Consider the following 17,171-nt stretch of genomic DNA (forward strand, 5'->3'; position numbering starts at 1 on the left):
GCCCACGAGCGGGAGGAGAAGCAGCCAGACCTCCCTCTGACCAGGTCCAGCGCACCCGGTTTGACCCAGTGTCTCCGCAGACTTCTCAGACCTTTGTCCTAAAGTGTCTGCCAGAAGATCGAGGAGACCTGTGTGAGTCCACATTGTTACTTAGCAAAGAAGTGGGGTCCAGTTCTGTGAGAGCCGCATCCCAGAGGTTCTGCTGGTCTTCGTGTTCTTGCTTTACAAAGACGACAGAGGAGTTCGTACTTGGGCCAGGGGACTTCAAGAAGAACAGTTTTCTTCCATAAGCACTTGTTGACCCCCTCCTGTGTGCCAGGCGCTGTGTTAGTTTGTTAGTGTTGGGTCCTTAAGGAAGGAGTTCAGACACAAGACAACAACTGTTTTTAAAAAGTAGAATTTTTAAAGACCCTGGTGCCAGGAAAGATTGAGGGCAAAAGGAGAAGGGGCAGTAGAGGATGGTTGGATAGCATCACTGACTCAAGGGATGTGAGTTTTTAATGGAGTTTGAATAACAGCTATTCCTGCCCACAGGGGTTGTGAGGCCAGGGAGGGGGGCAGCTGAGGCTCTGGGAGGACTTACCCTTCTCCAGAGAAGGGTCTGGAGCCCCCTTCTCTGCCTGCCCCTGAGCCCCATCACTGCCTCCTGGAGAAACCATGGCCCTGATCAGTCATGTGACCCGGAGTTGCCCTGGCCAGCAGTTCCTTCCCTAGCACAGATAGTACGGTCTGCTCTTTTTCTTTCTTTAAAAAACAATTTTATATATCTGATTACAAAATATAATAATAAAATATTGATGTTTGTAATAAAGTCAGTGTAATAAACATGTTAAAATCACCCTTAGTTCCTACCACCTAGAGAAAAATCACCCTTAAGTTTTGGTTTGTGTCTTGCGGAATTATTCTCTGTAAACACACACAAGGTATTTTTATTTATTAGAGGAGTGGAATTGTAGAGTTGGACAGGTTTAACTTAATAAATCGTAGGTGGCTTTCCATGTCAGTAAATACCATTTTTTAATAGCTACACTGCATTTCATTCCATAGACCAAGCATCTTTTTTTAATAACTTTTATTTCTGTATTCATGGCTGCACAGGCCCTGTGTTGCTCTGCGGGAGCTCTTCCCTGGCTGTGGTCAGCGGAGAGGGCCTCTTTGTCCTGGTGCCCCGGCTGCTCATCGCTGTGGCCTCTCCTGTTGGGCTCACAGGCTCGACAGTTACAGACTTGGTCGCTCCACGGCACGTGGGGTCTGGCCAGATCAGGATCAAACCCGTGTCTCCTGCATTGGCAGGCAAATTCTTTACCGCTGAGCCACCAAGGAAGCCCCATAGACCAAACATTTTTCAGCCACGCCCTAGTGGTCGGCATCTAAGCTATTCGGTATCTCACCATATAAACAGTACGAGGACTGTAATCCTGAAGTACACATTTTGTACCAGTATCTTACCGGTGGTATAAATCCTGAAAGAGAAGTAACTACAAGAAGGGACGTGCACCTTAAAGACCTTGTTGCCGTCCCACTTCCTGAGCGGAACTGGTCAGTATCCTCAGGAAGCGCTGGGACCCACCCAGGGCAGAGCAGATCGCTACTTGGGGGCGACCGGACTGGCTGGCAGACAGCGGTGGGAGGGGCCTGGTGGGCAGGAAGCATTTGAAGAAATGTAAGAATACAGTAGCGGTTAAGTCCGTACTGGGGACAGGAAAGCAGCGTATGGACGTCGTATGGGGTTCAGTCATGCGGAAGGGAAGCCAAGTCCCTTCCCGAATAAAGAAGAAAACAGGAAGGGCCAAAACCGAGGAGCCGTGGGCTTGGATTGAAAAAGCTGCCTCCACGTGAAAAAGTGCGACAGTCAAGCACGCCACCAGAGGAGATGCTTAGAGAGGAGGAGCGCCCGATAGGCACGCCAGAGACGTCCAGTCTGATGCTGGGTGTGTGTGGCAGGGCGGGGGTACTCCATCGTACCGTTCAGTTGCTAAGGGGTGTCTGGTTCTTTGTGACCCCACGGACTGCAGCAGGCTTCCCTGACCTTCACTGTCTCCCAAGTTTGCTCAAACTCGTGTCCGTGGAGTCGGGGATGCTGTCTAACCATTTCATGCTCTGCCGCCCCTTCTGCTGGCTTCAGTCTTTCCCAGCATCAGGGTCTTTTCCAGTGAGTCAGCTCTTCATCTGGTGGCCAGAGTATTGGAGCTGGGCCGGGGTCGCTGAAAGTGGACCTGTTTCAGAGCAGGGTTCTGTTCAAGTGTGAATCTGTCCCTCATGAGGGATGTGACCTGGACGTTTACTCTGGAGAACCCACTCCCTCGGGCTTGGCTTCCTCCTGGATGTAGCCGGACGCATGTGGGGGAAAGACCACAAGGACTCCCACCAGAATATGAGTGTGGTTATCTGTGAATAGGGGAACTGCAGGTGGTATTTTTTTCCTCTTTAGTTCCCTGGAATTTCCATGAGAGTAAACACTTTCCTGTTGGATCAGTAGACTCTTCCTTCCCTTCTGCTACTTATTGCTTTGTCCACGCAGATGTTAAGCCAGGGCTATCAGAGAAGGCTGTGCCTTGGATTCAGCATCTTTGCTCTTCACGCTCCTGGGTGGCTCTGAGAGAGGCGGGGACGTTCTGGGCCAGGGAGCCGGGAGGTGATGGTGTGTGCCTGCTAAGTCCCTTCAGGCGTGTCTGACCCTTTGTGATCCCATGGACTGTAGTCTGCCAGGCTCCTCCATCCATGGGATTCTCCAGACAAGAATACTGGAGTGGGTTGCCAAGCCCTCCTCCAGGGATCTTCCCAACCCAGGGTTCGAACCTGCGTCTCCTGCACCGCAAGCGGATTCTTTTATCGCTGAGCCACCGGGGAAGCCCGAGGGGGTGTCTGATGCACACAAAAGGCGGGGTTTCTCCGGGGGCAGGTGGATGCATTCCTCAGCATCTCTCTTTTAAGTCCCTATGTTTTGCCCCTTTGAAAGAAATTCCACGTGTTTTTTTTTTTATGGCCATAAAATCTAATTTTCAGCAACAAATGTGGATCTCTGCAGTCTTGATGGATGTACCCTGTCTTTTCTGTGAAACATAATTAAATTTCTTGATAAGTCAATAGCAGATGAAAAAAAGTGTCGCTCTCCACTGTTGCTAATGTATGAAGGATAATTAAAACTCATAAATAACCATAAAATCATTTGCCTTCGATGATAACATCTTTAAGCGTGTAACATCTTAACAGTTTAAAGACCTCATTAGATGTCCCCTTGGACACAGAGCCCGTTTTCTGGGAAAGAGTTCTGAATAAATTTTACTCACGTTCCTTTTATAGTTGAGACATTATTACTCAGTGATAATATGCAAAATAGCTTCATGATGGTGATCGTTGTTTTGTCTTTGTAATTGCAGACATATCAAGTGGATCTGAAGCCCAATGGGTCAGAAATAATGGTAACAAATGAAAACAAAAGAGAGTACATCGAGTACGTACACACACGGCCCTTTCTTTTGTTAAATCCAACAGCGTGTTTGGTGGGCAGCCCTTGCCTGAATCCCTTGTGCATGTTACGGACATCCTTTGACCAGCCTGGGTTCCTTTCTGGCTTGAGCTCATAGGATGCTGAATTACGGGGTGGAAAGTGTGACTTGTGTCATGACTTCTTGGAGCTGCCAGACAGAGGAGCAGTGGGAGGAGAGAAGGGTCCTCGTTGGGTAACGCAGCAGATACTCTGGGAGCCAGTGGGCGTCCTGTCTAAAACTGAGAATTACAGCGATGGAACACAGTGTCAGTAGCCAGTTGGGGTAAAATTAGAAACAGCCAAAGAGAAGATATTGCATCTCTCTCCTGACTTCTTAAAATGGATAGGGAAAATCCAGCAGATTCTGAAACATTGTTCCTGATGTGTGTAATTTTCTTTACTCAACCTCAGCCTCCCTTGGTGGAACAAAATGTTGAGTCCTTTGGAAATCTAGGACATCCGTACTGGGCAGAAGGTCTTTCTCTGATGGGCAGCTTACATTTTCCTCATTGGTATATATGCATGCTTCAAGCACACAGTTCTGGTATCCTCCAAGGATTGCCAGGTTGCCCTTACTAACCTTGGGCACAGGGACAAGGTCAGCGTAACAGTGGTTGGCTCCCAGGGTCTTAGTTTCTGCTCATCTAGTGAGTTACAGCCATGGCCTGAACTCCTTGTTTGCATTCAGAACATCATCTCAACAAGCCAGGTTGCCTCCTCTCTCATAATGGATCACAGGTCTTCAGAGAACTGGCCAAGGATCTTAGCATCCTTCCTTAGAATCTGCAAAGAAAAGCCTACTGTCTTTTCTAATTAGGAAGAATTGGAGAGTGTCGAGTCCCTAGAGACCCTAACGAAGGACGGACTTCTCCACTCGCAAGTTGAAAACTTGCTACTCTTAGTCAAAGACTAGAAGTAAGATACTACAGTCCTTGCCTGTTCACATTAATTGGCACTTGCGCTGAACTTGGATGCAAGTAGATGATGTCCTAGCAGACACCACTGTCTTCATTCAGAAAGCAAAGACTTGGAATCGATTTTTAACAGCTCTCCACCCCAGGGCGACTAGAGTCAGAAGTCAGAGGGTTTGGACCTTGTGATACAAGTAGTGCATCATCCTTTGCAGTTAATTCTTTTAGGTTTCAGGTTGGGGGTTGGGGGCAGGGCCTCAGGTGGCATCTCCACTGGCTTCACCGCCAGAAGTCTGGTTGAAATCCCAGCTTCTCCCTGCCCCCTGCAGGCCCCGGTGTGGTAGGCAGCTGTTGGGCTGGTGATCGCAGCACAGCCAGGGAGCCCCGAAATGCTGAGCAGTGGGTGGGCGAGCAGCAGGCTGGTCCCCGGGTGCCGTTGCCATGGCGCCCCTCGTAAGTGAGAGCCCTTGGTGACAAGGTCCCTGTGCTATTTCATGACAGAACACCTTAGATGGACTCCAAAGGGGCTCGCCTGGCAGTAAATTCTGCTGTACACTGAACGTTTTCACAGGGAGCATGGTTTCAGTGAATTTCTGTGACTCAGAGGTTTTTACCACTAGTCCTCCAAATGTTGGTATTAAAGTATTAATGTTAGTGGTAAAATGCTGATAAATTGTATGTCTTCGTTGAAAACCAGCACATTGGATACTAGAACGAAATATCATATGATCACATATGTCGTGCTGGGTATTCCCCTTAAAAATATGTACACATGGTTATACGTGAATGTGGGTATGTACGTATGTGGGTCTGTGTGTACACGTCCATTATGCCCAGGTGTGTTTGTGTTCAAAGCCCATACTCCCTTTTTCCTGGACAGTCACATTTATAAAGCAGCTTTGGTAAACTGAGGCTTGGTGCAGGGGAGGGGAAAGAAACCAGTCTTTTTTTTTTTTTAAATCCCCAATGAGAGTCGAGGCTCCACGTGTACCCCGGTTCTCGAAAGCATCTGGGACTCAGCAGCAGGGGCCCCTTCCTCTCCTTGGCCCCGTTTGGACTTTTGCTCCTCCCCTGCCCAAAAAGAAGCTGCTGCAGTTGTGAAGGAAGGACTGAAAGCAGGGTGAAGCGGGTGGTTAACTGTTGTCCATTTCCTCCCGCAGCCTAGTCATCCAGTGGAGGTTCGTGAACAGGGTCCAGAAGCAGATGAACGCCTTCCTGGAGGTGAGTCGGGCTCACTGGGAGCCGGGCCTGCGCCCTGAGGTTGGGGGCCCACTCCTGGGGGGGGCCCGAGGCGGGGGACCATCACACGCCCCCCACATGGGCGCAGGTGTGGGGACCCCCTCCCACCGCCTCCAGCCCCAGGACAGGAGGGTCAGCTGTGGCTCTGCCGCCCTTCCCTGTGTTTGCTTCGGGTCAGCGTTTTCAGCTTTGCTGCTCTTAGTTTTTAATTCTCCATAACTGTTTTTAAAGGGAAATCTTTACAGACTTGATCCAGAAGGGCAGGCTCCCCCACCAGAGGCTAGAGCCGCCGTCCTGCAGTTTTCGGTGGTACCCGGGGAAGGCTGGGAGCATCTCAGCCGTTTGCTGCAGTGACCGCAGGTTCTGAGGAACGTGAGGACCTGGGCAGTTCCATTCATACCATCCCTCTCCGCTAACAGTGCCTTCCCCTTCATCGGTTGAACATGTTTTTTTTTAATCCCCTGCCCTTTCTTCGTGGCTGGCTGAATAATTCCTCACCCTATTAAAGCATGAAGCGGTTACTTCTCAGACCCAGGTAGTTAACGTCAATGATGCCACCAGGCCCCTGAGGAGAGAGGCCCGTCACAGAGAATAGAGGTTCATCATTTTTTATAAAATGGCTCACTGTGACCCAAAGTGCAGTTTCTTTTTAAGTCCTAATAACTGACTCTAGCTACTTACAGAGAATGAACCCCAGGTGTCCACTCCAGGCTTCCGTTCTCACTGAGCCGGTGCCGGGTTCTCGTTGGGTGATGCTCTTAAGCTCACCCCTCAGCCAGTTACCTGCTCGTGGCGAATAAAGCACCAGTCCATGCAGGACACTCGGAAAAATTCTGGGGCCTTGGGTGTAACGTGCGAATTGGATGCACTTGAAAACAGCGGGTTTCTTACCTTAACCCAGCTGGCCTCACTCCAGGTGATCCCACTTGCAGAAACGGACCACACGAAGGGCCAGCGACTCGGAGCATCCATCCTGCATCTGTGCAGTAGTTAGTGAAAGTGTTAGTCGCTGAGTTGTGTCTGACTCTTTGCAACCCCATGGACTGTAGCCCACCAGGCTCCTCTGTCCATGGGATTCTCCAGGCAAGAAGACTGGAGTGGGTAGCCTTTCCCTTCTCCAGGGTATCTTCCCGACCCAGGGGTCGAACCCACATCTCCTGCATTGGAGGTGGATTCTTTACCGTCTGAGCCATCAGTTAGTGATAAGTAGCCAACTAAGCTGGGAGCTGGGCTGGCTCTCTGTACCCCCTGTCTCCTCTCTGCTGATCACACGGCCGCCTCTGCTGTTTCGTCTCTGCCTTCGGTACCTTATTTGTAAACGGTTCACTTGCACGCCCATGGCCTGTTTGTCTGAGGGCATCCTGACTCCTGGCAGTGTGTCATAAATGGCTTTTGGAATCTGCCACCTGCTTACAGCAACTCATATTTTCATAGCGTTTCAGGAATTACTCAAATACCTGAATCTTCTGAAGTCTGCCGCTCTTTAAATCTTTTATATTGTGATTATGCTGTTTTTATCAGAAGGAAAATTACTGTATACTGTCATTGATAGCTATAAATCATCAGGGAACAATGTATTTTTTCCTAGGTAAGCACACAAAGCTTGTTGGCCCTGTAAAATTTGTCTCTTTCAAAGAAAAAGGTATTGAGAATGATTTTTTTTTTTTCTTTCAGGGATTCACGGAACTGCTCCCTATTGATTTGATTAAAATCTTTGATGAAAATGAACTGGAGGTTTGTACTATAAACATTTTATGTAAAGGAGATTTTATTTAAGTACCTCATTGCTTCACTGCTGATATTGTAATTCTCTCATCGACAATGTCCTAGTGAGTACGCCTAGGTCAGTTCTACTGCAGATCTCTCAGGGGCTTGTTTGCCGACTGGGGGCCAGGGAATAGCAGAGGTCATCACCTGTGCGTCCCTTCCTAGGAGAGGGCAGGTCTGGGATGCGGCAGACAGAGGCCTGCCGCACTGAGCTGGTTCACCGCCAGGCCTGGCTTGGCGGGGAAACTGCTGCTTCCGGTAGCGCTGGGGTGGCAGCAGCCGGTTGAGGGGGGCACCACCCTGCTCCCCGGGCGGGGGTCAGCTGAGGACTCGGGTTTTCTGCACACCCACCATGAGAGCCGAGGGGGACTCAGCCCGGAGGTAAGCGTGAGCAGACGGTCTATGCGGCCTCCTAGAGCAGAGGTCGCGGTGAACTGGGAGTGGTCGTGTTGAGTGAGGAAGCCCGCCAGAAAGCAACAAGGTGGCAGCAGGAGGTGGCTGATACCAGGTTGTGCCAGCTTCTTGGTGTTGACGTAGACGAGAGTGAGGCGTCCGCAGAGCAGGGACCTCTTCACCTTTGTGTCGAGGGAAGCGGCGCGGCGGGCTGTGTCTGTGCAGAGGCTGCTGACGGGACTCAGGGGCCATTTGTCCAGTGAAGCAGCTCCTGGAGACTGGCTTTCCATTCTTCTACCTTCGAGTGGGAACGTCCAGGTAGATGACGTCATAGAAAGCATGCAGAGGAAGCCCTTCATTTGACAGGTGGGGAAACTGAGGCAGGAAGTGGTTAATGACCTCACAGGTTTATCCAGCAGGTTCTGGGCACAGTCAAGCCTACGAACCCACCTTTCAGGCATCTGGTTTAGTTCTTTTTCCATTTTCTGCTGGTGCCTCTGCGGGAATATCACTCATCTGTCCACAGGAAACTGCCCTGCAGAGGGTTGGTGATGGTGGTTTAGTTGCTGAGTCATGTCCGACTCTTTGCAATCCCATAGACTGTAGCCTACGAGGCTCCTCTGTCCATGGAATCCAGGCAAGAATACCGGAGTGGGTAGTCATTTCCTTCTCTCGGGGATCTTTCCAACCCAGGGATCAAACCCGTGTCTCCAGCTTGGCAGGCGGATTCTTTACCACTGAGCCACCTGGGAAGCAGAGGGTTAGGTAGTGAGGAAAGTGGACCCAGGCCCAGTGAGGCAGAAAAGCAATCACAGCGTTAGGACAGGTCTGCTCGCCGGGAGGTGAGGTGATGCCCTGAGCTGGTGGATCCGTCTGGGGAAGACACGTTCTTGCTGTCATAAAGCACAGATTCTGTTGTGGGTGGAGAGGTGTTTTCACATATTGAGACAGATAACCTCTCAGAAGAGCAGCCAGCCAGAGTCACGAGCGGGTGTAAACAGAGCGTAAGCAAGTCCGTGCGCACTGAGCTGAGCTCAGAGGGGCCAGGAGGGGGTCGGTGTGGACTTTTCATTCCCAGTATGAGACGCGGTGGTCCGGACAGGCGTGGACAGGCGTGAGAGTCGGGTCCCCTCCTTACCACTCCGCCTCCGCCCTGAGGCGGCAGCTCGGGTGTGGCGTGCGTGTCCCCTTCATCTGTTCTTACAGTTCACCGGCCCGTCTGGTTCTGCACGTGACACGGTGCTGGCGTTGTGAGAAGGCCTCTTCTCCGTGGGCATCTCTGGGGCTTTCACGATGCGCCCTGTTCACCCCTGGTCTGTCTCCCTCCAGCTGCTGATGTGCGGCCTCGGCGACGTGGACGTGAACGACTGGAGACAGCATTCGATTTACAAGAACGGCTACTGCCCGAACCACCCCGTGATCCAGTGGTTCTGGAAGGTGAGTCCGGGCCAGGGCCTGCATTGCCCTCCAAGGTCCGCCACTGGCTAGCTGGCTCCGCCGAGCCAGACAGAGCCCTTCCCGCTGCTTCTCTGTGGCCATGGTGGACGCCTGTCCTGAGTAAACCATGCTGGCTCCCTCGATGTCCGACTCAAGGGCTTTTGTTTGAGGAAACCATTGAGTAGGGTGACCCTAAAAAGCAGATAGCTGGATTCAAGAACTGGAATGAGTCCTCCAGAGTGTGAGTGAGAAGGAAAGGTTTCTCAGGGCAAATACATGCTTTGGGCTGCCTTTTCCAAGATGCCATTTTGGTTTAGAAAACCATTTGCCCAGCTTTTTTTGTGAATTCCAACAACCATTTTGATCTTTACATCTTCCAATCAGAGATTCAAATGAAATCTGATTCACTCTCTAAAGGCCAGTGTTTGTATCCTGTTCATTTAGGAGAGAAGTGAAATAGTGAGCAGGTCTGAAGAAGAGAGTGTAAACTGACTTTGAAAGAACAATTCTGGGGCGAGGGAAGCACTGTTATTTACTTATAGAAATAAGAAATCTATTTGAATTGTCTTAATTTCTAAATATCTGTTATTAATAAGATTCCAAGTGTGGCAGAGAAGTATAGAGAAAAGGAAGAAAGCAGAATCATCAAATCCTAAAATCTTAGTCCAGGTCTCACTCAGCTTTGATTTTGGATTGTTTTTTTTTTTAATATCAGTTCAAGTGACTTTCCCAGTGAAGCCAACTAGATACTTAGACTAATTCAGATAAGAAAGGTACACCTGTTATTTCAGAGGCCTAGCCTGGCTTCCGTTTTTCTTTCTTTTTCTAAAATGTCATCTTTAGGGAATCTCTGTACAGTCAGAAATCCTGCCTCATAACCTGGGTTCCCCCAGGGTTCACACTTTTCAAACTGTGTGTTTCCAAATGGCTCGAGAGGACAGGCAAGCCTCACAAACAGAAACATGAGCTCCGTGTCATTAATGAGTTTGCCCTTTTTTTTTTAAACCACTTATTTTTGACCAATGGGCACATGAAGAAAGGGACATTGTGATCCCTCGGTCTCTGAGATTAGAGGCCGGTGTTGTGGCCATTAAAAAAAAAATGCTTCCCGGCCTTACCCTGTCCGGGTGTACAATTGTCTAGGACTTCCGCCGCAGTGCACGTAGGATGGAGGTTTGCCAGTCCACGTTGCGCGTCCCGTGGCGCTTGGTGACCTCTGCCCCCGTCCGCAGGCTGTGCTGCTGATGGACGCCGAGAAGCGCATCCGGTTACTGCAGTTTGTCACGGGGACGTCCCGAGTACCTATGAATGGATTTGCCGAGCTTTATGGTGAGCAGGGTACCAGGGGGTCTTGTCCTCCCCACACCCCGTGCTTGTCCACCAGGCATCGGCTGTGGCTCCAGAAGACTGCCTCCAGGCCTCGAGCCGAGTGGGTTTTGCCTGGACCCAGTAGACACACCACATGAAGGGTGCGGCAGCGCGCTGTCTCCTCAGCCGTTTGTGTCGCTCAGTCGTGTCCGACTCTGTGACCCCATGGACTGCAGCACGCCAGGCCCCCCTGTCCATCACCATCTCCTGGAGTTTGCTCAGACTCATGTCCATTGAGTCGGTGATGCCATCCAACCATCTCGTCCTCTGTCGCCCCCTTCTCCTCCTGTTTGTGCAGTTACCTCTGTATAAAAGCAGGGGACTGTTTTTACTTTTTGTTTTTGTATAGAGAACCATGAGTTTGGTCTTCTCTTTTCTTATTTTTCTTTTGTGGTATATCTTTCAAAACAACTAGATTTTGCAGAATCATCCATGTGGTTGTAAGCTGAACATTAAAAAGCACTGCACCCCTCCACAAGGCAGAATTCTGTAGTGCTTCCTGTACATTAAAAAAATCACTTTCTGCTCTGCATATTAAAGGTCACGATATTTCAGGTTTCTCCCCTCCAGTAGTAGTTTTACATTGAAGCTTGCAGGGCTGGGCCGAAAGGCTGTGGCTTCCGCCTGTCCATATGTTGTCATGTCTGCTCCGTTCAGCCTGGCGCAATTCCATATGCGGAGTCAGGTCTGAGGTCTGAGATGGTGCAGGACCGTGGCCGCCCCTGACTTACACGCTGTGAGGTCGCAGCTGCAGAGGGGGTCCCAGGGCTCACCCCAGGCGCCTTGCCCGCCCCTCCCTTTCTTTCCTTCAGCCTCTCCTTTGTCTTGCCCTACTGCCTGGAGCACTCAGCGTTCCATTTTCTTTGTCTTTTCTCTAGGTTCCAATGGTCCTCAGCTGTTTACAATAGAGCAATGGGGAAGTCCTGAAAAACTGCCCAGAGCTCACACGTGGTGAGTGACTGTCGAAAGAGAGTTTTCAGCGCTGAGCCGTGGGTAATACTGAGCGAGAGGCAAGCATGCTGTGCCCCCTGCCCATTGAGTATTCAGAGTGTGAAATGTCAGCAAGGCAGGTCAAAGTGTAATCATCACTGGTGCTGATGAAGTTGAACCAAGAGTTAAAAGGGCCGGTATGTTTGACAAATGAAGGGTTAAATCCCCCCTTCCTGCTTCCCGTGGGGTGTTCCTCCTCCAGGGCCCCTCTTTCCTTAAATATTCTGGGAAGCAGAGATTTCACTGCATCATCTCTCTACGTGGCTGTGACAGCAGCCAGCCTCTGAGCAGACTGAGTTCTTATTCCAGCCTTAAATTGGTTTAGAACCATGAATGAGATTCCCTGGAGCAACAGGATCTTTAAAAGACTTTCCATGGCCATCCAGAACCCGTGAGTCTCTGGGATTTAGTAATGTGATTGTGACAGAGGGGGAGTCACAAGTCCGGCCAAGGACCCCTGCCCAGGGAGGCTTAGCGCAGTGGCCCTCAGAAGGCCTCCAGGGGGACGAGGTGGGAGGAAGGTCTCCGGGAGACCCACAGAGAGGACCTCAGGAGCTCTCAATCCGGCTCCCGTGTCCCCTGGGTTGGTTTCCCCCACAGAGGCTTTGGTTTCTTGCTCACAGGAAGCAGGTTGCGGGGGGGGGGGGCGGGGGGCTCCTGTGGATGGTCAGTCCCTCAGCCTCCTTTCCCACGAGAAGCCTGGGCTGCTGGAGTCACTGGGCTGTCCCTTGCTGCCTGGCGCAGCTTGGAGAAAGGTCTCATTCAGGTGCATTTGTGGGAAATGGGCTGTGCAAGGATTTTTTTGCTTCTCTTTGCTTCTGTCGCCTTGTCAGAAAGCACGTTTTCCCCGCCGTTTGTACCATTCCGAGAACTCCGAGCGGAATGGATGTGGTCCCTGCCTGTTGGCGCCAGGAGAGCGGGCTGACTCTTGCTAAAACTGGCCGGTCGCCGGAGCAGTCGGTGTCCCTGACCGTCTGCCTTTATTCTCGGAGGAGGCCGTTTTGGCCATTTGGAGCTTTTATTTCAAACAATTTCAGAATCCAATGTAGTTTTCTGGGCTCAGTAGCCTTCATCTGAAAGGCTGCCAGCACTGAGCTGAGCCCCAGGACCGTCGGGATGGGGACTGAGCTCCTGGACTCAGAGAGGAGTCACAGCGGCGTCACTGGGCGCAGCCATCTCATGTGGGGCAGGCCCTGCACCTTGACAGCAGCGTCCCTGTGGGTTCTTGGGAAGCTTCCTCTCGTGGTCTGAGTTCACAGGCTCCCGAATCTCAGGACTTGAAGTCAGGTCTGCCCGAATTAGGATCTCCACACTGACCGCTATAGTTAAGCTGCTGCCACGGGGATACGGTTCCCTTTCTTTCCAGACTCTTTGAAGAGAACCAAGTAATTGAGCACTCATCCTACATCCTACTGTTGATCCACAGACAGATATCTTGCCGTTGAACACTTCTTCTGTCTCTGAGCCCATGTGCTGAGCCACCACTAAAATACAGGGCCGCCCAGACAAGGCCCTGACTCGGGGTGTCTCGACCTTGGCTGGACGTTGGAACCCCCTAGAAAGCATTAAATACCCACTGGCCCCGGGGTCCCACTTCCGGAGGTTTTGACCCCGTTTGTCTGGTATGACCGGGGCCGTGGGATTGCAGAGCCGCCCGGGTGGTTGGCGAGGACAGCCGGGGTTTAGAATCACTGCTTGTCTTTGGGAAGGACAGAGGCCAACCCCGGGAGGAAGGCAGCCCTGCTCGCGGCGAAGCCTCTGCTCGTCGAGTGTCGCAGGAGGAGAGTATCCAGGGCCTTCTCCCAGGGCCGCTCTCCCCAGGCCCAGAGGAGAGCGCTGGCTCTGCTGACACCCCAGGGCTGGCGGTGTGGGGCTTCCTCTTTTTTCTCTGCTGTGGCTCTCCTCCCAGCCAGCCCCGGCTTCTGCTGAAACAGAAACACAACGACCATGCTTCATTCTTGGTTCGCTGTGAACAGACTTCCTGCGACGACCACAGATGTGGCTAAATACAATCTAGCCATATGTGTGTTTAATCTCTTCCATGTTTGATGAAAATATAAAATACACAATGAAGCTTCAAGATTAAAACCTGATTTCCTAGGAGAGGGAGGGCCTGGCGGAGCTGGTTCTTTCGCATGTAATTGTGGAGTATCTAACACGAAGCGGCTTCATTCCTTTGTTCTATCAAAGGTCACTGCTCGTATATTTAAAATTCCTCTTTACTAAGCAGCACAGACCCACCTAAAAATAATCTCCTTCAGCCCACACATCTTCCACACGACAAGGCTGAGGCCTCTGAGGGGAAGAAGGTCACGCAGCTGGTTGGTGGCAGGCCAGAGCTGCACCCATGTCTCCTGACATCAGAAGTAATGGTAACACTTCCTAAGCACTTACCGTGTTCCAGGCGTCGCCCTAACAAGCGCTGCGTGTGTTAACCTGTGTCACCATCACCACGGTTCTAAGAGGCAGGTCCGGTGACTCCCCTCTTCTTACCAGTGAAGGAACTGACGCCCCGAGAGCTGACAACATCCCAAACCTCAGCTCTTCACACTCCCCAACTTGCTTCTCTCTCTCTCCCCATTATTCCAGTATTTCTCAAGCTTGAATAACGTATGGACCTTCTTTAAAATGGCCACAGATTCTTAAAACCCCACAGGATTGCAGGCCCTGGACTGTGAAATACCAGCTTAAAATCAAGACAACAGCCGCCTCCTGGGAAAAGGCTCTTTTAAGTGTAGCTGCAGAGTGGGGTTCTGTCTTTGTCGTTATCACAGTGAAAACCAAACATGGAAAAACTTCTTTTCGTCGTAATCTTTCAGGAGTCCTGAGGTTCTGGGGCCTCTGCTTTGAGAAGCACAGTGTCTGCTCTGCTGTATTTTGATGTTAAAACATCTCAGAGCTCAGTGTCTTATTAGACACTTCAGGGGTTGTTAAAGGGCCCACCCTGCTCGTGCGTCCGTGTCTTACTGCTGCTGACAGTCACTGGCTTTAAAACACAGGAAGATGCTCTGCTCATCCTTGGAAACCTATGCCAGTGCCGAGAGCAGCAGTTCTAGATGCTGAGCCAGTCTGGGGCTGAATCCGGGCTCTGCCACTTACTGGGTGATTTGGGGCAAGTTCCCTAACCTCTCTGTGCCTGGGATTCCTCTGTAAGTAGGGATGCGGCATCACCTACCTTACAGGTGGGTATTAGGATTCGCTGAGGTGATCGAGGAATAGCCCCCTGAGAGCTCAGCTGGTAAAGAATCCGCCTGCAACGCAGGAGACCCCGGCTCGATTCCTGGGTGAGGAAGATCCGCTGGAGAAGGGGCAGGCTACCCACTCCAGTGTTCTTGGGCTTCCCTTGTGGCTCAGCTGGTAAAGAATCCTCCTGCAATGCGGAAGACCTCGGTTCAGTTCCTGGGTGGGGAAGATCCCCTGGAGAAGGGAAAGGCTACCCACTCCAGTATTCTGGCCTGGAGAATTCCATGGACTGTATAGTCCATGGGGTCACAAAGAGTCGGACACGACTGAGCGACTTTGACTCGCTCACTCACTAACAGTACTGGTGTGGGGCAAATGCTCCACAAATGTTAGCTTACACAAGCATGTGTGGCCATCGTCACGACAGAGGCCTGCCAGCAGCCCACCTCCCTGGTCTGTGTCTGGGGCTCCAGGTCCTCGTGCACGGGGGGCAGGGGGGCAGTGCCCGGTGAGTGAGAGGTGGCAGTGGTGGCTGCCCATGGGCGCTTGCTGTGGGCCAGACCCCTCTGTGTGTATGATCGGACCCTCCCAGCACCGGAGCCCTGCAGCAGTCTCCCCATTTCACAGAAGAGCAGACAGGGAAGTGACTTACCTGAGGTCACACAGCTGGCAGGTGGCGGAGACAGGATTTGAACTCAGTCCTGTGAACACGTATAATCGTTGCTCACAGGGGCCACGTGTGTCTGGAGGTCTCACTGTCACCAGGGTGACTTGTACCACCCCAGCCAAGGCCTCCAACTATGTGGGAAAGTGAAAGTGAAGTCTCTCAGTCGTGTCCGACTCTTTGCAACCCCATGGACTGTCGCCTACCAGGCTTCTCCGTCCATGGGATTTTCCAGGTGAGAGTACTGGAGTGGGTTGCCATTTCCTTCTCCAGGAGATCTTCCCGACCCAGGGATTGATCCCGGGTCTCCTGCATTGTAAGCAGATGCTTTACCGTCTGAGCCAGGGGCTTTGTGTAAATGCAGCTTTTCACGCCACACACCAGTGACTTGCCTGACTCTGGTTAGAGGGTCGCTCCATGTCGGGGTCCCAGAGCCGTGGGAGCCTGGGTTCTGGTCTCAGGTCTGCGGTGCTGTCAGGGCTGAGACTGGGACATGGCGACCCGCCGCCCGGCTGCAGGACTCGCGTCTGCAAAACAAGGAAACATCACCTGCTCAAAGGGGCTGTGCTGAAAACAGAGGCGCTGCGTGGAGAAGCACTGACTTCCTAAAATAGAGTCAGATGGAGGAGAGCATCAGACACAGCCTCCGTTCGTCCTGCTGCAGAAAGTCCTTGGGTTTTCACAGTTTTGAAGCCTCGGCGTGTACCTTGCCTGTCCTGTGTCCCTTCACAGCATGAGTTTCTAGGATCCACACGACTGTAGTAGAGGTTTCACAGACTATTCGAAAATTCCTTTCTCCTCCCCTGCAGGTGTGCGGCGTGGGCAGGGTCATCACTGGATTACAGTCTTTGTGCTGAGGCTTTTACATCCTCTTGCTCAAACACCAAGTGCCCTGTTAAGCCAAATCGAGGAGACACACGGGTAGAGATGCTGGCTTTTTACCTCTGCTTTGTTGTTCCTTTTGCAGCTTTAATCGCCTTGACTTACCTCCGTATGAAACCTTTGAAGATTTACGAGAGAAGCTTCTCATGGCTGTGGAAAATGCCCAAGGATTCGAGGGGGTGGATTAAGCGCCCCCTGCCTCGGGGTGGTTGTTCTTCGAGCAAGTCCTGCTTGCACTTTTGCATTTGCCTAACAGACTCTGCAGAGACGCTGGCAGAGAGCACCGCGGCGAGGGGTCCTGGAGCAGAGCCCCTGCCCCGATTTGCCCACGGCCGACAGGGAGACCCCATCCTGGGTCGCGTTCCTGCATTTTCCACCACCGATTACCAACTGGTTGATGTGTATACTAATTACATTTCAGGAGGACTTATTCTATTTATGTTGTGCCTCTGTAGGCCAAGCCCTTAATAAATATTTTCCATACTTTATAATGACAGCGAATGGAATTAATCACTCTACAGGTATAGTATTACAACTCATGTTTACTTTTTAAAATGATTTAGACCGATTTGCAGATTTTATCTCACTACAATTAAAGATGTCTCATGTACTTGGAAAAGTGAGCATATTTTTTTTTTGTATTTAAATTTCATACCAGGTTTAATGTCAGTGACATTTTTATTTTTAAAGTACTTGGAAAGCCCCACCCCCTACCGGATTAGCTACGGAAGATTGACTTCTGTCCAAAAACCTTCTGCAGACAAATACTCTAACATTAGGCGTCATGACAGCTTTTTCCATGCTCAGAATGAAAACTGGATATTACATTTTTTTGTTCAAATTTAGT

General features: G+C 51.1%; 1 protein-coding gene across 28 annotated transcripts in view; it reads left to right on the forward strand.

The window, feature by feature from the left end:
- Positions 1-16,943, forward strand: part of NEDD4L (NEDD4 like E3 ubiquitin protein ligase) — a 429,120-nt gene extending 412,177 nt beyond the window's left edge. For 27 of the 28 annotated variants that reach the window (XM_081562954.1, XM_081562953.1, XM_081562950.1 and 24 more), the window contains 7 exons: positions 3,381-3,454; positions 5,562-5,622; positions 7,315-7,374; positions 9,130-9,237; positions 10,470-10,566; positions 11,484-11,556; positions 16,410-16,943. In XM_081562954.1, the coding sequence (XP_081419080.1) occupies positions 3,381-3,454; positions 5,562-5,622; positions 7,315-7,374; positions 9,130-9,237; positions 10,470-10,566; positions 11,484-11,556; positions 16,410-16,512 (576 nt within the window). In that variant the 3' untranslated portion in view covers positions 16,513-16,943. Of the gene's footprint in view, positions 1-3,380; positions 3,455-5,561; positions 5,623-7,314; positions 7,375-9,129; positions 9,238-10,469; positions 10,567-11,483; positions 15,041-15,608 lie in introns of all 28 variants that reach the window. The other variant, XR_014074940.1, reaches the window with a different exon arrangement.
- Positions 16,944-17,171: the final 228 nt, after the last annotated feature.

The sequence above is a fragment of the Giraffa tippelskirchi genome, chromosome 14 (assembly GCF_054371585.1).
Source record: "Giraffa tippelskirchi isolate mGirTip1 chromosome 14, T2T-mGirTip1v1.2.pri, whole genome shotgun sequence".
NCBI lineage: Eukaryota > Metazoa > Chordata > Mammalia > Artiodactyla > Giraffidae > Giraffa > Giraffa tippelskirchi.